This window comes from Trachypithecus francoisi, unplaced genomic scaffold (assembly GCF_009764315.1).
Source record: "Trachypithecus francoisi isolate TF-2019V2 unplaced genomic scaffold, Tfra_2.0 Lachesis_group1, whole genome shotgun sequence".
NCBI classification, from domain to species: Eukaryota; Metazoa; Chordata; class Mammalia; order Primates; family Cercopithecidae; genus Trachypithecus; species Trachypithecus francoisi.
The window spans coordinates 2,101,837-2,128,076 of NW_022681454.1; the positions used below are offsets into that span (position 1 = coordinate 2,101,837).

The 26,240-nt window shown below is 52.0% G+C and overlaps 1 protein-coding gene and 1 pseudogene across 2 annotated transcripts; both read left to right on the forward strand.

The window, feature by feature from the left end:
* Positions 1-4,544: 4,544 nt before the first annotated feature.
* On the forward strand, positions 4,545-5,041 carry LOC117086266 (annotated as a pseudogene). The gene has a single exon (XR_004438257.1). The product of XR_004438257.1 is annotated as a 40S ribosomal protein S14-like (transcript).
* A 5,557-nt stretch (positions 5,042-10,598) lies between these two features.
* CUNH4orf48 (chromosome unknown C4orf48 homolog) lies at positions 10,599-12,565 on the forward strand. Its single transcript, XM_033213479.1, is given in 5 exon segments — positions 10,599-10,637; positions 10,639-10,673; positions 10,922-11,082; positions 11,332-11,420; positions 12,455-12,565. Coding segments are annotated over 5 exon segments (390 nt in total). The 3' UTR covers positions 12,521-12,565.
* The last annotated feature ends 13,675 nt before the right edge of the window (positions 12,566-26,240 follow it).

A 26,240-nucleotide genomic window follows, 5' to 3' on the forward strand; every position in this document is an offset into this window, starting at 1 on the left:
TTAGGAATACCTGTTGCAGGTTCCATCCCAATTTAAAGGCTCATGATCCCAATTTAAAGGCTCATGATCATGATTATGAAGTCCTTTCAGAGCTTCATAAAGTAGTTCTGCTATGAGCCCAAACCCAGCAGAATCCAGCCATTCCTCCAAAGGCCTGTTTCTTAGTCTGAGGGGACTGGAGTGCCAGGATGGCCTCTTTTAACTCCTGAGTCAAAGTCCTGTCCCAGGAACGGGCACATACCCCAAATACTTAGCCTTCTGTACAGAGATCTGGGCCTTGCTGGGGATACCTGATGCCCTTGTTTTTCCAGAAAATTAAGGGGCTAGATTATGTTCCTGTCAGAGACTTCCCTAGAAGGGCTGGAAATTAATAGGTCATCACATATTACAAAAGCGGCCCATTAGTTAATGGTAGTTCCTTTAACTCTTTTGCCAATGTATTGCCAAAGAGATGGGGACCGTTGCTAAAACCTTGAGAAAGGACAGTTCAGTTGACCTAAGAGGCAGCATGAATGTGTGGATCAATTCATTCAAAAGCAAAAATACAGTGGGAGTCCAGGTATAAAGGTACACACAAGAAAACATCCTTAATTAGGCATTAAGTCTAATATTGTGAACCAATGAGCATCTTTAGGGACTTGGCTCCATACTGTGTAAGGATTAGGAACTTTTGGGAGGATTGAATAACTGCCTAGGAGTCTGAGCTGACACTGATGTCAGCTACCCCAGCTGCCATCAAGAACTCCTTGCTGTGTAAACTGGGTGACAAGTGAAGTCAGTCTGAAGGCTGAGTTACAGTCGACCCAACTGGCCAGACGTGGGTGGGACTCCAGGAGGACAGCATGGGACTTCCCACCCCACCTGACACAAGAAGAAAAATCTTGTGTCTGGGGCTTAGATGAGCTGGTTCAGTGTTGATGGAACCTGAAGACAGACTGAAGCTACACTACAACATGCTCAGGGTGGCCCTAGAGGCCAGCGTGGAGAAGAAATTCTCCCTGTGGGTACAACTCCGATCAGTTAGCTTGCTTTCATGTAGAGGCAGAAGAGACCTGAAATAAGAATATAGATGGAGTTGTGGGTGGGGCTGTTTGACTGGTTGATGAGAACCTGGAAGGAGCCAGTTTGGAAGAATGGGGAGACACAGCTATGGGGAATGAGTGTGTGGATGAACAACAGGAACAGGCAGAGTGGGAGGAGTGTCACATTGCACCTTCATGCTCGGTGTCCTCCACAGGGGAGGCACTGGATGGCCATGGTGATGACTGATACGGTTTGGCTCTATGTGGCCACTCAGATCTCGTGTGGAGCTCTGATCCTCAGTGTTGGAGGAGGGGCCTGGTGGGAGGCGACTGGATCATGGAGGCCGACTTCCCCTTTGCTGTTCTCGTGATAGCGAATGAGTTCTCATGAGGTCTTGTTTAAAAGTGTGTAGCACTTCCCCCTTTGCTCTCTTCCTCCTGGTCTGCCATATGAAGAAGGTGCTTGCTTGCCCTTTGCCCTTCTGCCATGATTGTAAGTTTCCTGAAGCTCCCCAACCATCCTGCAGAACTGTGAGTCAAGGAAACCTCTTTCTTCATAAATTACCCAGTCTTAGTAGAGATGGAGTTTCACCATGTTGGTCAGGCCGGTCTCGAACTCCTGACCTCCAGTGATCTATCTGTCTTGGCCTCTCAAAGTGCTGGGATTGCAGGCTTGAGCCACTGCGCTCCACCAATACACTTTAAAATAACTTCTTAATCAAGGAAGAATCACAGTAAAATTAGAAAGCATTTTGAACTAAATTAAGATGAGAATTCTTATCAATATTTGTGTGATGCATATGAAAACATTAAATGCTTATATTAGAATATAAGAAAGGTATCTTCTAGAAGTGTTCCTTCATATGAAAAAAATAAATAAAAAGTTAATCAGGAAATAAGTTGATGACTTCTAATATCTCAGTTTTCATAAATCATCTAGGTGAATTGTTAAAAATAAATTAGGTAAATGTAAATAGGATAAACATTTATAAATTAACTTTTCATGTAATTTGAAATCTTAAAGTTATGTTATGATAAATTAAATGATATTCATAAATGTGTGGTTCATTTCCAATAAGAAATTGAAACTAATTGCTGAACATAAATACATTTGTTCTTGGTTTCCTAAATTTCATAAAAGACTACATATATCTAGGTCTATTAATACACATAAAAATTACGTTATGCATTCTTTTGATACATAATTTTTCAGCATTTTTACACTTATAATTACACTACACTATAAATTTTACTACAAATACTATTTTACTCTTATATTGCAAGTTTTGTAGGATGCTATTTTTGTTATTATTCTAATTCTAAATATTTGATAATTTCCCTTGTGATTTATTTGACCTATGTTAACACATAAATTCGTGCATTTAAATTTCCAAACATATGGAAGTTTTCACTTATATTTTTGTTATTATAAGTAATAATTACATTGATTTGTAGTTGAAAAAATGATCTATATGTTTGACATGTTTAAATTATTTGACACGTTTAAAGACTTTAGGTCTATTAAGTGATCAGTGTATGTATATATAAAACAAAAAATTTTTTTTCTAGAGACAGAATCTCACTCTGTTGCCCAGGCTGGAGTGCAGTGACACAACCATGACTCACTGCAGCCGCAAACTCCTAGGCTAAAGGGATCCTCCTGCCTCAACCTCCCAACTAGCTGGGATTACAGGCATGCACCACCACATCCAGATACTTTTTAAAATTTTCAAATCTTTTGTAGAGTGAGGGTCTTGCTATGTTTCCAGGCTGGTTTCAAACTCCTGGCCTCAAGTGATCCTCCCATCTCTTATAAGCACAAGCCACTATGCCTGGCCTAACTTTTTAAAAATTAAATATTCTGCATATGCTTGAAAAGAATGTATTCTGAGGATACAGTGTTCCATATACGTACTCAATTAGATAATGTTCTGTGAAGTTCAAATCTACATCCTTACCATTTATTTTCTGTTTGAATAATTATCAGAAAAGGCATGTTAAAATATTACACTATAATGGTAAAATTAATTATTTCTTCTGTACTTCTGTCAACTGTTGCTTTCAATGTTTTGAAGCTTTGTTATTTAGTGTCTTGCTATCTCATAACCCCTTTTGACATCAGTACCTAGAACTGAGTTAATATATTTGCCTGGATTAGGGTTTTCAATGAAAAATCCTCAGCTCTGTCAATGATCTTTTCATCACCTAGGAGTTTATATCAGTATACAGTTTTGGTATCAAAATAAAAGAAAGCATTAAATAAGTGAAATGTGTGAATAACACAAGTGGGATTTGTGCAAATTCATGTTTTTTTTTTTTTTTTTTTTTTTTTTATGATGGGGAGGGTTGTGCTTGTCCTCTTGTTGGATTCACTAAATAGAGTCACTATCAAAAAAATACATTATGGCTGAGCGCGGTGGCTCATGCCTGTAGTCCCAGTACTTTGGGAGGCCGAGGTGGGTGGATCACTTAAGGTCAGGAGTTCAAGACCAGCCTGACCAACATGGTGAAACCCAGTGTCTACTAAAAATACAAAAATCAGCTGGGTATGGTGGCAGGTGCCTGTAATCCCAGCTACTTGGGAGGCTGAGGCAGGAGAATCGCTTGAACGGGGAGGCAGAGGTTGCAGTGAGCCAAGATTGCACCATTGCACTCTAGCCTGGGCGACAGAGCAAGATTGTGTCTCAAAAAAAAAAAAAAAAAAAAAAATTATAGAGAAACCTGTTTCTAAAAATCACAAAATGGTTCTCATCTATAAAACACTGATATGTGATTGTTCAAATTGCTTGCTAGAAATTAAAATGACCGGCCGGGCGTGGTGGCTCAAGCCTGTAATCCCAGCACTTTGGGAGGCTGAGACGGGTGGATCACGAGGTCAGGAGATCGAGACCATCCTGGCTAACACGGTGAAACCCCGTCTCTACTAAAAATACAAAAAACTAGCCGGGCGAGGTGGCGGGCGCCTGTAGTCCCAGCTACTCAGGAGGCTGAGGCAGGAGAATGGCGTGAACTCGGGAGGTGGAGCTTGCAGTGAGCTGAGATCCGGCCACTGCACTCCAGCCCGGGCGACAGAGCGAGACTCCGTCTCAAAAAAAAAAAAAAAAAAAAAAAAAAGAAATTAAAATGACCAAGAGTTAAACCTAGGCCGGGTGCAGTGGCTCATGCCTGGATTCCCAGCACTTTGGCTGAGGCAGGTGGATCACTAGAGGTCAGGAGTTTGAGACCAGCCTGCCCAACATGGCAAAACCCTGTCTCTACCAAAGAAAAAAATACAAAAATTAGCCAGGTGTGGTGGCACATACCTGTAGTCCCAGCTACTGGGGAGGCTGAGACAGGAGAATCACTTGAATCTGGGAAGTGGAGGTTGCAGTGAGCCTAGATCATGCCACTGCACTCCAGCCTGGGTGACAGAGTAAGACTCTGTCTCAAAAAAAGAGTTAAACTTCTAATTAATATATATAATTCTGTATATAAAGTGTACCAAAAAGATGTGTTTTATGAGAAAAATTATAAGAAAGGCACAGATCTTTCTGGTGTGGAGACTGGAGACGACGTGCAGAAATGGCAACTCGAAAGGGGAAGGAAAAGAAGGAAGAACAGGTCATCAGCCTCGGACCTCAGGTGGCTGAAGGAGAGAATGTATTTGGTGTCCGCCATATCTTTGCATCCTTCAGTGACACTTCTGTCCACATCACTGATCTTTCTGGCAAAGAAACCATCTGCCGTGAGACTGCTGGGATGAAGGTGAAGGCAGAGACTGAGGCGAATCCTCGCCATATGCTGCTATGTTGGCTGCCCGGGATGTGGCCCAGAAGTGCAAGGAGGTGGGTATCACTGCCCTACGCATCAAACTCCAGGCCACAGGAGGAAATAGGACCAAGGCCCGGGGACCTGGGGCCCAGTCGGCCCTCAGAGCCCTTGCCCGCTCCAGTATGAAGGTCGGGCCGATTGAGGACGTCACCCCCATCCCCTCTGACAGCACTCGCAGGAAGGGGGGTCACCATGGTCACTGTCTGTGAACAAGACTCCTCAAAATATTTTGTTAATAAATTGCCTTCATATTAAAAAAAAGGCACAAATATGTATTATTTATTGAGAAAAAGGAATAATTTTAAGGTTATTTCAAAATATGGATTCAGGAAGGAAACAGAAACAAGATAAAAAGGAACCAGCAAGTATGAGAAAGAGAGAGAAAGAGAGAGAGAGAGAGAGAGAGAGAGAGAGAGAGAGAGAGATGAAGAGCATCATGGGAGTGAAGATACAGTTTTGGTAAGAAACATTTTTTTTTTTTGAGATGGAGTCTTACTCTATGACCCAGGTTGGAGTGCAGCAGTGGGTGCGATCTCAGCTCACTGCAACCTCCGCCTCCCGGGTTCAAATGATTCTCCTGCCTCAACCTCCCCAGTAGCTGGGATTACAGGTGCGTGCCACCATACCCAGCTAATTTTTGTATTTTTAGTAGACATAGGGTTTTGCCATGTTGGCCAGGCTGGTCTTGAACTCCTGACCCCAGGTGATCTGCCGGCCTCAGCCTCCTAAAGTGCTGGGATTACAGGCATGAGCCACTGTGCCTGGTCCGTAAGAAAGATTTTTAAAAGAGAATAATTTTGCATGAGAAAGAATCTGATATGGTAATTTTTTGTCCTAAAGTAGAATCTCTAGTTAAGAAAGAGAGGCTGGGCATGGTGCCTCTACATGCCTGTAGTCTCAGCTGCTTGGGAGGCTGAGGAGGGAGGATTGCTTGAGCCTGCAACGTCCAGGCTGCAGTGAGCCATGATCCTACCACTGTACTCCAGCCTGGGTGACAGAGCGAGACCTGTTCAAAAAAAAAGAAAAAAAAAAGGAACAAAATAAAAGAAAAAGAGAGACAAGGCAGAAAGTTGAAGGATATCGTCAAGGCTCTGAGTAGTTGTGATAAGGTTCATAAAGCATGAATTTATGAAAGGAATTTGTGTGTGATCCAGTTGGTTGTAATTAAGAGAATTATTTCTAAGTTTTTCTGAAGATTGAACTTTTCATCCCCTATGTTATTTATTTTTATTTATTTTTAAATTTTGTTTGAGATGGAGTCTCACTCTGTCGCCCAGTCTGGAGTGGAGTGAAGTGGCACGATCTAGGCTCACTGCAACCTCCGCCTCCCAGGTTCAAGTGATTCTCTTGCCTCAGCCTCTCGAGTAGCTGGGAATACAGGCGTGCACCCCGACTCCTGACTATTTATTTATTTATTTATTTTTAGTAGAGATGGGGTGTCACCATGTTGGCCAGGCTGGTCTATAACTCCTGACCGCAAATGATCTGCCCACTTCATCCTTTCAAAGTGCTGGGATTACAGGTGTGAGCCACCGCGCCTGGCCACGTACCCTATGTTATTTATTTGTTTACTAAATTTTTAAAGGTTGGCTGAAATGCCTAGGCTTCAGTGATCCTCCCACCTCAGCCTCCTGAGTAGCTGGGACCACAGGCACACGCCACCACATCTGGCTTGGTCCCCTGCATTAGAATAAAGTTTTCTTGAGCTAATGGTCTGCTCATAGTAAAACTGCAAGAGGTTTAGGTTTTTAATTCTCTGCAGCACTTTTCTGGTTTTTTATTTTCTCCATTGGATTTCCCTTGTTTCAGGTCAGAAATGCTGTCTTCTTCATTTAGAGTGGAAATGTCATTCCTTGAGGTACAGCTTTCCTCTTAGAGCATCTCAGACTCCTGCTTCAGAAGTTCAGCTTTTGCTACATCTTGCAGCCTGTGATTCTCAGGACACGCACCATTGCCTCCAGCTCCTTCTCCCCATCAGAAGGCCTGGGATGGTAACGCTGTCCTTCAGCCTTTGTGTCAGCTCCTGTATTTCTCTCCCCTCTGGTTCCAACTCTGTGGTTATGACCTGATGCTGAAATGTCTGTCTTGAAGACCTGAAAAAACAATGTTTTCTTCCCCTATAATTTCACCCGTCGTCCTGGGTTTTCTTGATGTGTCTGAATTGTCCGTGTAACCAGGAAACTTCTCATGCTTTTGGTTTTCCTAACAGCCACGTATTCTCCTGCCCGAGCTACTAACTGTCTCCTTTACATTCCTCTCTAATATGGTGTGCGCTCAAAACCTTGGACACACACACACCCTTCCCATGTCTGGTTAAATTGAGTACATTTTCATCAGGTTTGACTTTCAGGTAAACTAAACAGGTGTCCCATAAGTGGAAGAAATCACATGGCAGGAGGTTCTTCTTTACCTTTTTGGTAACTGGCCTCAAAAAACAAAGATTTTAAAAATATTTTATCAAGGTAACTTCCTGAGTTGCCTTTATTTGTTTTGTAAATTACTTAGGAAAACTGAGCTTTGAAAGGGTTTTTTTTAAATCCATGTATCTTTCTGTATTGCTTTTGAAGTATTTGACTATCACTCTGGTTAAATAAATGACTGTTATTTCACAGTGACCTGTGATCCTGTTTTGACCAAGTGTTTTGAACCTTTTGACATCTTTGGCAGCTGGAAGACTCAGGGTGGGTGGAAGACACAAGCGAGCCGGGAGGTGGGGAGAAGCCCTGGCTATCTGCAGAACCGGGCAGGTCTCAGCTGAGGGAGGCCTGTGGCCCAGCAGGAGGCCCAGCAGCTGGTGGGAGTGGGCAGGGGAATGCCCTGGTGGGGGAGTTGGGAGGGGACAGGGGACCTTGAGGGCCTCAGCTGCATCAGGGCTTGCACTTCCATTGGAGTTGAGAGGGGAGCTATGAAGCCTCATGCTTGGTGGTAGTGTCTGATGTGATCCCAAAGGCCCCTCTGCCACTCATAGCTGCCAGGAGGCTCATCCACAGCCCCGTGGTGCCTGTGCTGGCCACAGAGGCAGTAGGACAGCTAGAACCCAGGAGTTCGAGACCAGCCTGGGCAACATAAAGAGACCCTGTCTCTAAAGAAATCTAAATATTAGCCAGGCATGGTGGCACGTGCCTATAGTCCCAGCTATGTGGGAGGCCAAGGCACGCTGTCTCTCCAAAAACAACAACAACAACAACAACAAACAAAACAAAACAAAAAAAACAAACAAGGAGAGGACACTAAGCTAAGTGAAATAGGCCAGTCCAGCCACAAAAGGACAAACACTGTGAGATCCCTCGCAAGTGAGGCCCCAGAGTGGCCACATTCATAGAGAGAAAGTAGAGGCTGCGGGAAGCGAGGGGACGATGGGGAGTTACTGCTTAAATGAGGACATTTTACCAACATTTTAAAATAAAGTTCTCTCTGACTGCTTTGTGGAGACTGGACTACAGGGGGCTGGAAAAAGGGAGACAGTGAGGAGGCGACTCTCTAAGCCCAGGTGAGGGGCTGGGACAAAGGGCAGAGAGGCGTGGGGTGGAGAGAAGAATTCCCAGGGCTCTGGGGATAGAGCTGACAGGATTTCTGGAAGGATTGTTGAGGGCTCAGGGAAGGGGACATGGAAAGCTGGGGGACAGATATTGCCTAGAAACACCCGGGAGGAGCAGGCGAAAATGGGAAGGAGGGGACCCAGATCCGACAGGAGCAGGCTCCAGACGGAAAGGAGTAGGCACTGGACGGCCGGAGAGGTGCGGGCCGCCGAGGGGGCGCCACGTTTGTTTTGTTTGGGTGTGAGGGAATCTCAGCCTGTTTGCTGGAGAGAACCCTAGGGTGGGGGCTGTGCCTTGGGAGGAGGCGGCTGGGAAGGAGGGAAGGTGCACGGGCGTTCCGAGGGCACAGCGATGTCCCAGGAGAGGAGGGGGAGAGGGAGTGTGATGGGCAGCGGTGGCCAGATTGGATGGTGGGACGAAATAGGTCCTCAGGCCCTGGATGCCCGGGACGTGGGAGAAGGTGCGTGAGGGGTGTACGTGGAAGGGGGTGCGGTGAGGCCGAAGGCAGCCAGGGGTCATCCAGATCCTGGAGCTGGGGGCAGCAAACCCGAGACTCCTGGCCACCCAACTGCACCGCTGACTGAGGCCCAGTCCACCTCGCTTCTGGGGAGGCGTTTCCCTTCCCCGCATGGACACGGCCGTCTGTGGGCGCTAGGGGCAGGGGTGACACGGCACGTTTCGAGCGGGCGCAGCGTGGGACCGAAGGGGAGAAGGACGCCTGCGGCCCAGCACGTCCCCGGAGGCACATCCCCCCCAGGGCTCAGCGGCCCCGGCGACCGCGCGGGGCTCCCCCTCTACGGCTCCCGCCCCACTGGGGGACTACGACGGCCTGCTCCTGGGCTCCGGGCTCCGGGTGGAGAAGAGCGCGGAAGTGCGCACTAGCCCGACACTCAGGAGGTCCGCTGCCTCCCCAGGCGCCTGCGACACCAACCCGCAGCCCCCACCCAGCCCCCTCGGGCCCTGCCTGCGTTTCAGAGCGCTGGGGATGCAGTGCACCCCCGAGGCGCGACCAGGTCCCCGAAGCCCGGCGTCGGCCCAACCCGGAGGAGGCAGCAGCGGTCATGGGCACGCTTCCCCAGCCCACCGTCCCACCCCCGCTCAGGGTCAGGACACCCGCGTCCCGCCGGGGCAGGGGCGACTCTGACCACGTGAGAAGCAGGTGCGTCCGCGGTCCCAGCTTGTGCCGGGAAGACCACCGGCCAGAAGCCCGGAGGTTGGGGACAGAGGTCGGCCAGGCGGCGGAGGGGGGCGCGCGAGGCTGGGGGTCCTGCACCGCGAGAGGGGCGGCCTCCCAGTAGGGGTGCGGCTCCGCCCACCAAGAAGAGGGTCTGGCGGGAGGTGTGGTTAGTCCCTGAGCTCCGGGCCAAAGCGCGGACTGCTGGGGTGGGGGCAGGGGGGTGGCGCCAGCCCCCACGTGGGCCTGGGGCGCCTTCTGCGGAGGCAAAGGCCTGTGTAGGTGTCGGCGAGGGGCCTGGCTCCAACGTCTGAGACCATCCCTCCTAGGGCGTCCGGAGCCCAGATTCGCACTTGCCGGGGACCCCCAGGGACCACTGGCAGCACCGCGCTCTTTAAGGCCAACAGCCCTGAGTTCATGGGGCTGAAATCGGCACACAGAGGCCGAGGACCTGTGGTCGGGGCTCCCGGCAAGCGGTTCTCCGGGCTCCGAGGACACTGAGAGGCGGAGAGGAGGACCCTGGGGAAGGGGTGGGCAGCCGGGGGGGACCGAGCAGGCTGGTGCCCACCCTGACGCCAGAGGACCAACGAGAGGCTGGGTCAGGGAAAGGCCAGGCAAGAGCGGATCCCCCGAGCCGATCCCCCAGACCAGCTCTCTCCGGGAGGTGCGACCCCACACTGGACACCACCCGCCCGGGGTCGGAGGCCAGGCTTTTGCAAGCACCACTCCCCGCCCCTCGCGAACATCTAGCAGCTCCCTCAGGATCGCCGCCCACCTGCTGAGATCCAGCCACAAATCTCCCACTTCCTCAGCTTTGCTTCGCCAGCAGTGCGCCCTGGAGGTCTCGCCCTGGCGCCGCCTCCTCCAGGCAGCCCTCTAGACTGCATCGGCCATGGGCCTGGACGCTGCTCCCAGGGCCAGCCCCCGGCCAGGGCTAGGCACACCCGATTCCTGGAGCGTGCTAGGTGCCTCTAAACCCGCGGCCAGCGCAGTCTCGGGTTTCCATGACGACGACGTCTGATGGGTAACCCGGGCGGGGTCGGGTCGGAGCGCATGCGCGGTGCGCGCCGGACGCGGAACGTCTGCCGGTGTCGCCCGCGCTGCTGGTCCCGGGGTCCCTGAACCGCGGTAAGGGCGGGGGTGCGGGTGTCCGAATGGGGGTTTTCGAGATACGGGGCGCGGACTAGAGGCTAGCTGGGCCCAGGGACCGGCCAACTGGAGTCGAGGAGCCAGGGGTGGGGCGGGGGCTCCCTGGCCCGGGGTGGGTGGGTCCAGGGCTCCCCGGCCTGGGGCGTGTACGAGGGTAGCGGGCCCGCGGGAGGGGACGGGGGCTCACCGGCCCAGGGCGGGCGCCGCTGACCCCTCGCTGGCTTCAGGGCGGTCCCGCTCCCTCCGCTGGCCATGGCCCCCCCGGCCGCGTGCCGGTCCCCGATGTCACCGCCGCCGCCGCCGCTGCTGCTGCTGCTGCTGCTGAGTCTGGCCCTGCTGGGCGCCCGGGCCCGCGCCGAGCCCGCCGGGAGCGCCGTCCCCGCGCAGAGTAGGTGCCGGGGGGCCGGGTTCCGGGGAGCGGGGCGGGGCTGGCGCCGGGGGCGTGCGGGGCCGGTCCGCGGGGAGGACCGCGCCTCGCCTTTGTTCCCGGGAGCGGGTCCTCCCCTTCGCGGGAGATGGTGCCGTGGGGAGGGGGGACGCGCGCTCTGTGGCTCTGGGTGGACGGGCCTAGGATGCGTGGGGGCCTTGCGGGTGACTCCCCCTGCACCCCCTCCACCCTGACCCGCGTCCCCCGCAGGCCGCCCATGCGTGGACTGCCACGCCTTCGAGTTCATGCAGCGCGCCCTGCAGGACCTGCGGAAGACAGCCTGCAGCCTGGACGCGCGGGTGAGCGCCCGCAGCGCGACGGTCTTCCCGGGCTTCTCCGGGGGTGGGGAGGGCAGGGAGGATGCGGAGCAGACCCCCGGGGGGGAGTGGAGGGTCCCTCATCCTTCACCCCTGATTTAAGATGCCACATCTATGTCCCCTTCCTCTGGCTCCAGTCTTCCAAGGGGCATTCTGGGCACCCGTCTCACCTATGAGACACGCCTCTCTCCAGCATGCTCTGTTTCTAGCCCCGCCCCCAGAAGGCCCTCACTGGGCACTTTGTCCTATGACTGCCACTCCTGAGGGCTGTGACAGACCTGGACCCTGAAGAAGAACTGTCAGCCCAATCCAGGATCCCCTAGGTGGGCGGCGAGGCCCCGGGGCAGAGGAGAAACTGAGGCCAGAGGATGTGGCCAAAGCGTCAGGAATGGGGGGTCAGGCTGGGCAGGGTGGTCTGGATCCTGGGTGGATGCACAGGTTGGCTAAGGCCCCTCCAAGCCTGGGTGAACAGGGAGCCCCCAGGCCATGGGGTGCAGCCAAGGAGTTTTGGTTTGTGCCGGTGCTCCTGCTTCTTCCTGGAAAGGGAAAATTCTAGGAAGGAGAAAGCAGGGAAGACCCTGCCTGGTCACCCCTACCCCGACCAGCCCTAGTGTCCTTCTTGGGAACACTCCAAAGGGCTTGGACTAAGACCTGGAGCCCTGTCCCCACTCCCAGAGGCTGGAGCTGAGCTTTTGGGAGGAGCAGCCCCCACCTATCCTTAGGCATGAGGGTGGGAGTGGGGGACAGTGGACCCCTGTGGGTGCTGTGGGAGCTGGAAGAAGGCAAGTAGGCACTCTGGCATGGCATGGGCACTAGCAGACCCCAGGCAGGCCCCACCAGTGAGAGCCGCTGCAGAGGGAAGAGATGAGTGGGAGGCTCTGGCTGTGGGGGTTAGAGCCAGGGCCTGACTTTGTCTCAGGAGTCGGTGGAGATAGGGCTGCCTTGGGCGGGTGGAGGTCCAGGGGAATGCCAGTGGGCAGCTCGGCTGCACCCTCACACCTCTTGTTGCTTTGCAGACGGAGACCCTACTGCTGCAGGCAGAACGCCGTGCCCTGTGTGCCTGCTGGCCGGCGGGGCGCTGAGGACCACGCTGCTCCATGTCAATAAACGCCCAGTGGCACACCTGTGTCCTGTCTCCCTGTTCTGGCCATCAGAGCCCCTGCATCGCCCCCAGCAGTCCTGGGTTGGGCCCCTCTCTGGGCTTGGGTTTCCCCAGCTGTTCCACCTGGGCGAGCCCTCTTGGCTGCTGTCCCACACCAGTGCCCATGCGGAGAGGTAGACACACACGTCTGACCTCAGTGACCTGTGCTTCCTCGGACATGCTCCCCTGCCTGCCTGCCCTTGTTTTGAGGCTGGGAAAGTGTAGAAATCGGCCTGACCCCCCTGAGTCCCCAGAGCAGCTGCCCCAGGGCTGAGCCCCTCCAGGATCCTGTACCACTGAACTGGTGGACCAGCTGCCTGAGACTGGGAGACTGGGGAGAGAGGGCAGGGCCACCCTGCACAGCCTCAGCTCCCCTGCCAGTCCCACCTGCAGCCCTGAGCCTGGCCCCTGGTCACCGGGGAGCTCTGGGTGGGAACTTGATGAGGCTGTCCTCCCATCCACACACATGTGCACATAGCACCCAACAAGTGACCTCCAGCTGAAGCAGGCACCTCCCTCTTTTCATTCATTCTGTAAATGCTTTTTCAGTAAAATTAGAGCCTTTTATCAAAGTAATGCAGGAACGTGGTTACGAACAAATCCAGGTGAACAGCAGGCCAGAAGTGACTGGCATGTGCCCTAGGTGGGACTCGGCCTTTGGGGCTTTCGTTCCCTGGCCCTGGGGCCCCAGCCCCGCCCTGCCTCAGGCAGGTGGAACTGGACATGCCTGGTATCCACAGTGAACAGAGTCCTCCCTTGGAGCTAGCACCCGTGGAGAGACTGAGTCAGGTGTCCAGCTAGGAGGAGGTCTGCACCCTCTAATGCAGGCCAGGGAGAGGAGGGGCCTGACATCACTGCAGGCCTGGGCAGGGTGGGGTGTGGGGCAGGAACCAGTGCCAGCCACCAGCACTTGCTCAGAGGCTGGGAGGCTGGGCCATGTCTTTAGGGGCATGGCCTGGTAGTGCTCATGTCCCATTGGTCAGCCTTCCTCACGTGGCCTTTCTAGCTGCAAGGGAGGCCAGGAACATAGCCGTATTTCTAGGCTTATATTGACAGATTTAGCCAGTCAAGTCCAGGAACAGCCAGATTCTTATTTATCCCTGCAGTGTTAGGGATTCCTCACACTAAACATTGTTTATCCAAAAATTCAAATATAACTCAGTGTCCTGTGTTATGGGCAGCTGTGTGTCCTGGCACAGGGTGAGGTCTCCATTACTATAAAAGATGGAGTCTGGAGCATACTTCTAACGGAGCCCTGGGGAGATGCCCTCTGGGATACGGTGGGGACACGAACCAGGCTCGGCTGTGGGGCACTGGGTGGAGAGGCCTCCTCCTAGGCTTTGCAGGGCTGGGGCAAGGACAAGATTTGGTGACAGGAGCTTCTGGCTGGCAGTAGGGAAGGGATTCGTGGGGCCTGTGAGGAGGTGACAGCAGACTGAGAAGGAGAGTGGCCCCATGGCAGCAGTGGGTAAGAGGTTGCTGGATTCCAGGTGTGTTTGCAAGTAGAGCCTGTGGGATTTGGGTGGGGGGTGGGAGTGGTCATGGGGGTCTGGGAGGCCACTGGGCGGGTACGCCTGGAAAAGGAGCTGGAGAGAGAAGTCTGGGATCCCCTGTGGTCTGTTTGGGGGCAGAGGAGAGAAGAGGGCCCCTAGGGGTGATGAGCAGCTGTGAGGCAGGAAGAGAACCAAGCTGCATCCGGGGCAGCCACAGGTGTGTCTCATGCTACCAAGGTCAAGCAAGGCAAGAGGACCACAGGGTCCATGAGGAGCGGGGAAAGCCTGGGAGGAGCAGAGTGGAGGGAGCTTGGGCATAAGCGTTGGCAGGGCCAGTGGCATTCACACTCAGTCCTGTAGCCATGGTGTGGCTTTCCTGCCAGGGGCTCAGCAACTCCAGGATGAGTCAACCCTGGCATGGCCGAGCAGTGACCTGGCACTGCAGTCTCTTTCTGGGACATCTTTTCTTTCCCTGGACCTGCTGTTTCCCTGATCTTCCCTGCATTCCCCCCTTATATCTGTACCTTCTCCAGTGTCAGGGCATCCCCTTGGTCCAGGGCCTGTCCCTGTGTTCCTTGTGGGCCCTGCCTTCCTCCCAGCCAGCTGGGCATCCCCACTGCCCACCTGCACTCTAGCCCAGAGCTGCCTTTCTCTGGATCCTATGGCCTCTGCTCCCTGCTGCTGTGTAGAAAAGTATGTGGGAGGGACACTGTGTCCGCTTGTCTGGAAGGCGGCTGCTGCCACAGTTCATCTGCAGGTCACCCTTCCCACCGCAGGGCCTGTGCATGCGCCTTCTGCACCGACGCACTCTTTGCCCCCTGTCCCTCCTTAAATAATTAGTTTATTTTTTAGAGAGGGCCTTGCTCTGTCACCCAGACTGGAATGCAGGGGCCCCACCACAGCCCCCTGCAGCCTCAACCTCCTGGGCTCAAGCCATCCTCCTCACTGGGCCTCCTGAGTAGCGTGGCCCACAGCGCGGGTACCGGCCCCCAGAGCCCAGAGCCTGCAGCTGGGTTCCGAGCGCATGCCCACACACCCAGCCGCGCCTTTTCTTCGATGCGTTTGTCCCTAAGGGGTCCCGGGTTGTTTGTCCCTGTTTGTTTCCTGACACCCCGCCACCCCACACTGGATTGTGAAGCCCAGGAGGGTGAGATCTGCGCTTCCCAGGGGCCCCTGCAGGCCGAGTGTTCACCCAGTGGAAGCTGCAGGGAGGCTGCCTGAGCCAAGGCTCTGGGAGGAGCTGGCTGCAGGGGTCCCCCGCAGCCTCCCTCCCTTCCTGCCCTGGGGTCTTTGGGACGCAGGGCTGCACGGAGTGTGGTTTCGGGCCATCTTCCCATGGAAGATGCCTGGCAGGGCGAGCCTGGGGCTTAGGGCGCTTTTCTGCCACTCCCACCTCCCGGCCTCCTGTGGAGCCCCCGTTGGGCGCCCTGTGGGCCTGGGGACCGTTCTGCTTTTCGTCCTTCTTCTTCTGGCCTCCTGGACTGTAGTTCTACTTCATAAGAGCAGCCGGCCCGCCGCCGCCCCGCGCTCGTCTCACCCGCAGCTCCCTTCCACCCCGCCCCGCTCCCTCCCACGTGGCCAGGCCCGCGCCGTACTGGGGTCCCGCTGGGCTGCTCGCCGGCTCCCCGCGCCCCTGTGCTTCCTCCCCACGGACTCGGGCTCGGGGTGGCCGCGGTGGCATAGGAGCGCCCCGACGGCCTTGGAGGAGACCCCGCGCGTCCCGCTTGCGCGTGGGCTCGCGGGTCCCAGCTCCGCCGTGGCTGGGGCTGCCCTGCCAGTGTTCCCTGTGTTTGGTGCGCCCTCCTCAAACCTGAGTATCCAAGCGGCGGAGGCCTGGGCGCCTCTCAGCTTGGCCTCTGAAATCTGGAGTCTCGGCCGCGGTGCTCTCACGGGCCAGGCGGGGCGCGGGGGCAGCTGGGGCGGGGGCAGCTGGGGCAGGGGTCTCCGGTGAGGAGGGCGCTTCGGGAAGCAGGAGCCAGAGGCGGGGTTGGGCGGCCAGGGAGGACCCGCAGGTCTGGGTTTCCGCTCTTGCCCCACAGGCTGACCTGACCGAGCCTCAGTTCCCTTCTCTGTAAAATGGGCTCTTGGCGCCAACCTGGGGCTGATACAGGCGCTCTGCTGCTGGCGCTGGCAGAGGGAGCACCTTGTTGCCTGCAGGGTTCTCCCCTTGTCGTGGGGAGGGGGCTCCAGACCCCCCCAGCCCCCACCTAGAGCACGTGCCATGGTCTCCCGGACCTTCCAGGCTGCTGCCTAGAGCCCAGCCCTGACCCTTCCAAGCTGACGGTGTTCTGGTGCCTTCCAGGTACCTGTGAAACCCGGGCTGGAGCACAGGCCTCAGCGGACCATCATGGCCACTGGGGGTCACATGGCCCCAGGCGTTGGGTGACTTGTAGGGGGCTGAAGGCTGAGGCCAGACAGGCTGGAGGGAGGAAGTCTGCAGATGCAGACTGGAGGGGCCACCAAGGCAATACTCAGCAGGAGCCCAGGCCTGGCCTCTGCCCTTGGGCCTGCTTAATGGGGCCCAGCAGCGGCAGGCTCAGGCTCAGGCTGTGGGGATGAGGTGGAAAGGGCAGGGGCCAGCAGAGGCTGTGGCCCTGTAAGGGCTGGACCACTCTCCTTGGAGGTCACTAAGGCCTTGGGGTCTGGGTGGGGACACTGCTCAGGAGCTCCTGGACAGTGGCCGTGGCTTATTCCTTCTCCTGGCCCCTATCAGAAGCATGACAGCCTATTCCCCCAGTATCTGCTCTGGAGCCCAAGGTCCCCATTCAAAACCCAGCTTCACCTTCCTCCAGCCCCCTGGCTCTCCAGGCACACCAGCCCCCAACTTGTCTCCAATGCCTGGTTTTTCCTGCCCAGACCCCTTGCGTGCTGATCCCTCTGCTGGGACGCTCTTCCTGCCGTCTATGTGGCCAACCTCGGGACGACACTCTGGAGCTGCCCCTGCGGCTGGGCAGGGACCCTGGTCAGCGCTTGAGCCTTGTGTGCAGGGGTTGTTGAATGGATCAGCGAGTTCCTTCGAGATTTTCCATGACCCATGTTGCCTCCCTGGAAGGCGTGAACCTAAAGAGCTGCCCTGACCCTGTGCCCCGGAGCTGCAGTCCTCAAGCCTGGCTCCAGAAACTTTCTACTTAACATTAGCTTTGCCTCAGTTTTTTCCATTAGGTCAGCGTATCTGGCATAATTCAGCAGGTGTCAGTGACCCTCTTCCCTGACCACCTGGGGCTCCTTCCAGGACTTGGGGGTGGTATGAGCAGGAACCCACCGTGCTCCCCTCCCTCCAGAGGTTTCCTGGGTGCACAGCGGTGAGTCCTCCTGAATTTAGAGCTTTTTTTTCTTTTTGGTGGACGCCTAGATTTCATTTGGAGTGTTTTTTAAACCTGCTTTTAACGGAAAGGGGGCTTCAGTCTCTGTCTTTGGACAGGGGACTCAGATAAAGAGAGAACTCTGCCTTCTCTGCCACTGCCTCAGGGCAACAGGTTTAGGGCATGGTATGGGCAGTCTGGCACTGGTGGTTTCACATCTTTGGGTCTAAAGTTACACAGCAAGCTTTAAAATTGCAACTGTTGGGCTGGGCGCGGTGGCTCATGCCTATAATCCCAGCACTTTGAGAGGCCAAGGTGGATGAATCATCTGAGGTCAGGAGTTCAAGACCAGTCTAGCCAATATGGCAAAACCCCATCTCTACCCAAAATAAAGAAATTAGCTAGGCACAGTGGCACATACCTGTAATTCCAGCTACTCGGGAGGCTGAGACACGAGAATCATTCAACTCAGGAGGCAGAGGTTGCAGTGAGCCAAGATGGCGCCGCTGCACTCTAGCCCAGGCAACAGAGCGAGACTCCATCTCAAAAATAAAAATAATAATAATAACAACTTCAACTGCTCCCCGTTGCCTGTAGTTCGGACTTGTCTTTTCATTTGGGGCCACTTCCTGTCCGTCCTGCGCGGCAAAGTGCATAAGGGTGAGTTTCCTCGCCCCGAAGAGAAGAGTCAGTTCCTCTGTGTGGCCCATGCAGGTGCTCTGGGCAACTAGAGACTTCAAAGAGATGTCAGAGCTGTTGTCCTGGGTGTGCGGTGGCCTCATAGGACACCCCTCACAGGAGAACATTTCTGGAACTCTCACTTATCTGGAAAGGTATAAATAAGGGACTGGTCACCCCACTACCTTGAGTACCCGACTCTCAGTTGGCACCCTGAGGAGTGGCTCATTAGCAGCACGCTTTACCCCAAAACACATTCTCGGCCTTGGTCACTTTTGAAAAGTTCCTAAATGATGGGAAACCAAGCTTCAAACTCTGAGCATTCTTTTTCTATTTTTCTTTCTTAAAAAAATTTTTTTTGAGATAAGGTCTGGCTGTATTGCCCAGGCGGGAGTGCAGTGGCACGATCTCAACTCACCGCAACTTCGCCTTCCAGGGTCAAGTCATCCTCTCACCTGAGTAGCTGGGGCTACAGGCATGCACCACCACACCTGGCTAATTTTTGTACTTTTTGTAGAGATGGGGTTTCGCCATGTTGCCCCGACTCGTCTCGAATTTGTGAGCTCAAGCAATCTGCCCACTTTGACCTCCCAAAAGGCTGGAATTACAGGCACGAGCCACGGCGCCTGACCAAAAGTTGAGCACTGTTTTAAGGGACAACGGCCTTGAGAAACAGCAGCTGGTTTTATGTACAACACCTGTGAGGCATCCTTTTGTAAATATCTAGGGAAATGGACCCACATAGCCCGGGATGGTCATCAGCAGTAATGGCTGAAATGGGGGTCCTTTTAATTGCTAAAATAATTTATTTGTGTGCACAGTTGGAAAAGCTGATTTTAGAAACAGACTGATGGAAGACCTACTTTCTGTTTATCCTGACTGAAATCTGATAATAAGAGGGTGGAAGGGATTTTTTTTTTTTTAATAGCTCTATGGTCAGAAGTCAGCCTAATTAAAAGCTAATATTCATCCATGTGGGCCATATAGCAAGACCCTGTCTCTACAAAAAAAAAAATTTTTTTTTTTTTTTGAGACAGAGTCTCTCTCTGTCGCCCTGGCTGGAGTGCAGTGGCACGATCTCTGCTCACTGCAAGCTCCGCCTCCCCCGGGTTCATGCCATTTTCCTGCCTCAGCCTCCTGAGTAGCTCAGACGACAGGCGCCCGCCACCACGCCTGGCTAACTTTTTGTTTTTTTTTTAGTAGAAACGGGGTTTCACCGTGTTAGCCAGGATAGTCTCAATCTCCTGACCTCATGATTCGCCCACCTTGGCCTCCCAAAGTGCTAGGATCACAGGCATGAGCCACCGCGCCTGGCCCAAAAAAATTTTTAAAAATTAGCCAGGCAGGCCGGGCGCAGTGGCTCAAGCCTGTAATCCCAGCACTTTGGGAGGCTGAGACGGGCGGATCACGAGGTCAGGAGATCAATACCATCCTGGCTAATACGGTGAAACCCCGTCTCTACTAAAAAATACAAAAAACTAGCCGGGCGACAAGGCGGGCGCCTGTAGTCCCAGCTACTCGGGAGGCTGAGACAGGAGAATGGCGTGAACCCGGGAGGCGGAGCTTGCAGTGAGCTGAGAGCCGGCCACTGCACTCCAGCCTGGGCAGCAGAGCAAGACTCCATCTCAAAAAAAAAAAAAAAAAAAAAAAAAAAATTAGCCAGGCATGGTAGCACATGCCTGTGGTCTCAGCTACTCCAGGGGCTGAGGCAGGAGGATCACTTGAGCCCAGGAGTTTGAGGCTGTGGTGAGTTATGTTCGTGCCACTGCACTCCAGCCTGGGCAACAGAGTGAGATCCCATCTCTTAAAAAAATAAAATTTGAGCTACACGCGCACACACACACACACACACACACATTTTTAAAGGCCTTTCTATATTTTTGTCTTGTTTTGTTTTTGGTAGACACCGAATCTTGCTATGTTCCCTGAGCTGGTCTCAAATTCTTCGGCTCAAGTGATCTTCCTGTCTAAGCTTCCCTAAGTGCTGACTCTTCTTTTTTGGATCCTGTTGCTGCGATTTTTTCAGTCAACTGAAACCTCTTTTAAAATAAGTTTGGTGCCTTTGTTTGCTTTTCTTGTTGGCATGATTTTGCTGCAAACAATGTAGAACATCCTTGACCTTTTAGAAAGCCTAAAATCTCTGAGAACTGGTTCCTCTGTGACGCCTTCCATTTCCCGCCGCTTGTGCTCCTCCTGCCTTTTACCATCTTCAGTACCACATAGGGGACTTCTAGCAACCTGAGACCTCTTGAGGAACACAGAAAAGGCCACACACACCCCGTTTTGGGGGGCTTCTGCCTTTCTCACAGAGTCTCAAGAGACCGGGGCAGGCCCCTCTCAGGCCCTAAGCTCTGCAGTCTTTTGTACTGCATTGCCTGATCTCTTTGGCTTTGCGGGTTCCAGGGATTACTTTGTACTATGAGAGAGAACTTGACCTTCGTATGTGCCATGGCTGACAAGGCACTGGCGAAAGCTACAGTTTGGGCAGCAGCTGCAGTGAACCATTATTGTTGCAGGGGCTGCTTGTTTCTCTGTGCATTTGGGTAAGAAAGGTGCAGTTTGGGCCCCTGGAGGCTATGGGAAGACTTGCCACCAAGGGATAAGACTCCTAGGGGTGGTGGGCTGACCACAGGGCGGGCTGATTGGTGTGGGGTCACCCACCAGCCTCGGGAGAATGTCTTGGTAGCTCAGTATGCTGCGGAAACACTGCATGGCCCGGTCCCACGGGGGTTCTTCTCTTGGGGGACCTGCGATTTGGTGTAAAGATGGGATCCCGGATTCTTAAAGATCTGGATGCTCTGCCTTCCCGCTGTGCCTGCTCTTCACATACTTAAACATCAGGCCCTGAATACTGCAAATGCTTTCTGCACCCTGTTCACTAAAGGGCTCTACCAGAACGCAACTTTCTGACATTTAGCTGGCTATTTTGAGACTCTTTGTAAAAGAAATGGACATCTATAAAGGAAATCTCCATTTCTAAGGACATCTCTTTCTCTAAACCACCAGAAACTTTGAGGATGAGGAAGATATTGACTTAACATTTATATTTACATAACAAGTCTTACTTTTGCTTAAGATACTTTTCTTGGCATTTAAAAATTTTTAATTTAATTAATTTATTTATTTTGAGAGAGACGGGGCTTCCCTCTGTCATGCAGGCTGGAGTGCAGTGGCACCATCATAGCTCACCGCAGCTTTGAATGTGTGGGCTCAAGAGGTCCTCCCACCTCAGCCGGGATCCCGAGTAGCTACACGCATGTGCCACCACACCTGGCTAATTAAAAAAATTTTTTTTTCTAGAGATGGGGTTTCACAATGTTGCCCAGGCCGGTCTTGAACTCCTGGCCTCAAGCAATGCAGTCTCATCTTGACCTAATTATCTGTGCTCTTTTTTGTCTCAGGAAATAACAGTGTTTAGCTCTAAGTTCTATGCCTTTGAGATATAAATTTTCTACCTCGTTTCACCCAAGAATCATGTCTTTGGAAGTACAAGTTGAGGGTTTCTGAGCTAACAATTGTTAAGAGCAATGGAACAGGTAATCAAGAGACTGATAGTCTAAAGGGGGGCGAGGAACAACTTGAAAACTGGCCGAGGAAGAATCTTATACCCCTACGGGATCTGCTGCTGTCTGTGTGTCTCTGTGTCTCCATGTTTATGTGTCACATGCATGTGACATTTCACTACCAACAGGTATGAAACTGCTCTAGTTAATTAACCAATTCACCAATTAGTTACTTAGTTTAAAGAAAAAGGTGTTAAAATATTTTATCAGAAAAATAGAAACCAACTCAACTACCTTTGAGTTCACATGACATGAGGAAATCTCTGGTAGGTAAGACTAGTTTGATATTGTTAGATGAGAACAACAGTGTCTTCTGATTGGTGAAATGCCTGTGTTTGAAACTTTGGGGTTCTCACTTCTATGGTCACTGCCTTACATTTTCAGGCTGTAAAAATTATTGACAAGGAAATAACCTGAGATGATGGCTAACTTTGTTTAATGGACAAATCAAGCATAATTGTTAAGAATGAGTAAAGTTGGCCGGGTGCGGTGGCTCACGCCTTTAATCCCAGCGCTTTGGGAGGCCGAGGAGGGTGGATCACCTGAGGTAGGGAGTTCGAGACCAGCCTGACCAACATGGAGAAACCCTGTCTCTACTAAAAATACAAAATTAGCTGGGTGTGGTGGTGCATGCCTGTAATCCCAGCTACTCAGGAGGCTGAGGCAGGAGAATTGCTTGAACCCAGAAGGCAGAGGTTGTGGTGAGCTGAGATTGCAGCATTGCACTCCAGCCTGGGCAACAAAAGTGAAGCTCCGTCTCAAAACAAAACAAAACAACAGGAAGAATGAGTAAAGTGAATGTAAATGGGATAAAAATTTATAAATGAACTTTTCATAGTTACAAAAGTATTTTTACTTTTTCGTTTGTTTGTTTTTGAGATGGAGTCTTGCTCTGTCGCCCAAGCTGGAGTGCAGTGGCGAGAGCTCAGCTCACTGCAAGCTCTGCCTCCCAGGTTCACACCATTCTCCTGTCTCAGCCTCCAGAGTAGCTGGGACTACAGATGTCCACCACCACACCTGGCTAACTTTTTGTATTTTTAGTAGAGATGGGGTTTCACCATGTTAGCCAGGATGGTCTCAATCTCCTGACCTCGTGATCCGCCCTCCTCGGCTTCCCAAAGTGCTGGGATTACAGGCATGAGCCACCACGTCGGGCAGTATTTTTACTTTTTTTTTTTTTTTTTTTGAGACGGAGTCTTGCTCTGTCGCCCGGGCTGGAGTGCAGTGGCCGGATCTCAGCTCACTGCAAGCTCCGCCTCCCGGGTTCACGCCATTCTCCTGCCTCAGCCTCCCGAGTAGCTGGGACTACAGGCGCCTGCCACCTCGCCCGGCTAGTTTTTTGTATTTTTTAGTAGAGACGGGGTTTCACCATGTTAGCCAGGATGGTCTCAATCTTCTGACCTCGTGATCCACCCGTCTCGGCCTCCCAAAGTGCTGGGATTACAGGCTTGAGCCACCGCGCCCGGCCTTTTCACTTTTTTAAAAATAGGATCTTGTGCTGTTGTCTAGGCTGGAATGCAGTGGTGCAATCATAGCTCACTGCAGCCTTGAACTCCTGGGCTCAAGTGATCCTCCTGCCTCAGCCTTCTAAGTTGCCAGATTTGCAGGTTCCATTACACCTGGCTGAAAAATCTTTTTCAGTAACTTAATATTAAAATCACGTTATGTTAAATTAATAGGTAATAATTGTATTAGTCTGTTTTCACACTACTGTAAAGAACTACCTGAGACTGGGAAATTTATGAAGAAAAGAGGTTTAATGGACTCACAGTTCTGCAGGCTGTACAGGAAGCATGACTGGGAAGCCTCAGGAAACTAATACTCATGGCAGAAGGTGAAGGGAAAGCAAGGCACATCTTCCCATGGCACAGCAGGGGAGAGAAAGAGAGAACGAAGGGGGAAGCACCGCACACTTTTAAACCAGCAGATCTCATGAGAACTCACTATTGTGAGAACACCAATGGAGAAATCCACCCCCATGATCTAGTTACCTCCCGCCAGGCCCCTCCCGACACATGGGGATCACAATTCAACATGAGATTTGGGTGGGGACACAGAGCCAAACCATATCAATCACAACATGTCTGAAGTTACTTTTTATTTTTATTTTATTTTTTGAGACAGAGTCTCGCTGTGTTGCCATGCTGGAGTGCAGTGGCACGATCTCGGCTCACTGCAACCTCCGCCTCCCGGATTAAGTGATTCTCCTGCCTCAACCTCCCAAGTAGCTTGACCTCGATCTCTTGACCTCGTGATGTGCCTGCCTTGGCCTCCCAAAGTGCTGAAATTACAGGCGTGAGCCACGGCGCCTGGCCACAACATGTCTGAGGTTACTTTTAAGTGAGTTAAAATACTGAACTAATCATTAAACACAATTTTAAATTGATATACTTTGGCATTGTATTTTTATATGGTATAGAAAAGTTAAAAATATTTAGATCTGTTAATAAGCAAAAAATTGAGGAAACATCTTCCTAAACAATTATTAAATGGGCCGGGCACAGTGGCTCACGCCTGTAATCCCAGCACTTTGAGAGGCTGAGGTGGGCAGATCACGAGGTCAGGAGATCGAGACCATCCTGGCTAACACGGTGAAACCTGTCTCTACTAAAAATACAAAAAAACAAGTCGGGTGTGGTGGTGGGTGCTTGTAGTCCCAGCTACTCAGGAGGCTGAAGCAGGAGAATGGCGTGAATCCGGGAGGTGGAGCTTGCAGTGAGCCGAGATTGCACCACTGCACGTCCAGCCTGGGCAACAGAGCGAGACTCTGTCTAAAAAAAGAAACAAAAAACAAATTATGAAATGATTTTCTTCTAAAAACACTGATACAAAACAGTTCAAAATTACTTCCTAGGTTTTTCAGTAAAATTAAGGTTCCTGACTTAGAATTGTAGTTAATGCACTTTGAGAGACCAAGGCAGACAGATCACTTGAATCTAGGAGTTAGAGACCAGCCTGCGCAACATGGTGAAACCCTGTCTCTACACAAAATAAAAAATTAACCAGGCATGGTGGTGTGGGTCTGTAGTCCCATCTACTTGGGAGGCTGAGGCAGAAGGATTGCCTGAGCTCAGGGGGCGGAGGCTGCAGTCAGCCGAGATTGGAACACTGCACACAGCCAAGATCTTGTTGCCTGAGCAACAAGAGGGAGACCCTGTCTCAAAACAAACAAACAAACAAACAAACAAACAAAACTGTAGTTAATATATGTAATTAAAACTATTAGATATAAAAGAAACAATTCTGAATACAGAGCATGTAAGAAAAATAGGTTATGTTTTTGGTAAAGATTATAAAGAAGGCATGAAAATGTGGTTTTTGCCGGGCACGGTGGCTCATGCCTGTAATCCCAGCACTTTGGGAGGCTGAGGCGGGTGGATCGTGAGGTCAGGAGATCGAGACCATCCTGGCTAACATGGTGAAACCCCGTCTCTACTAAAAATACAAAAAATTAGCCAGGCGTGGTGGCGGGCGCCTGTAGTCCCAGCTACTCGGGAGGCTGAGGCAGGAGAATGGCATGAACCCGGGAGGCAGAGCTTGCAGTGAGACGAGATCGTGCCACTGCACTCCAGTCTGGGTGACAGAGCAAGACTCTGTCTCAAAAAAAAAAAAAAAGAAAAAAGAAAATGTGGTTTTTGTTATGGGAAGAGTAAATTTGTCTAGAGGTTTTTTAAGGTTAAGCTGAAGGGATAAAAAGGAATGATAGATAAAAGTGAATGGATATAGAAAGCTGTAGAAAGAGAATGGGGAAAATTGTGAGAGGTTTTAAAGGTTTACTGGGCCAGGTGCGGTGGCTCATGCCTGTAATCCCAGCACTTTGGGAGGCCGAGGCGGGTGGATCACCTGAGGTCGGGAGTTTGAGACCAGCCTGACCCAACATGGAGAAACCCCGTCTCTACTAAAAAGACAAAATTAGCTGGGCGTGGTGGCGCATGCCTGTAATCCCAGCTACTTGGGAGGCTGAGGCAGGAGAATTACTTGAACCCAGGAGGTGGAGGGTGCGGCGAGCAGAGGTTGCGCCATTGCACTGCAGCCTGGGCAACAAGAGCGAAACCTCATCTCATAAAAAAAGAAGATTTATTGGCCGGGCATGATACTGCATGCCTGTAATTCCAGCGCTTTTGGAGGCCAACGTGGGAGGGTCACTTGAGCTCAGGAGTTCCAGACCCACCTGGACAACATGGAGAAACCTTGTCTCTCTCTGAAAAAAAAAAAAAAAAAAGAGAGAGAAAAAAGAAAAAAAGATTGACTGACATCTTACCTTGCAGAGTGCAAGCTGGTTGGGATCGGAGGGACTGGCATTCCCACTGTGTTTGCAGCCGTCCTCTGTCTTCCAGACTGTGGAACGCACAGGTGGGATAATAGAAAACCCATCTGCAAAGCTAAAACCAACTTCTAACTCTCCCTGGTGTAACATGTTTCCACTGTGGTGCTTAACTTGGGTTCTACCCTGTTCGGAAAACTTCAGCTTTCTCGCTTTGAAATAATACCAGGAAGGCCCTGTGCCTGGATGAAGGAGCCTCCAAACCAGCTCCTCTTAAAGGCGATATTCTTCATTATTGCCAAAACCCTATAGAGCTTCTCATTGCACATTCGAAATTAATTAAGGATTCTGTTAACAGCAA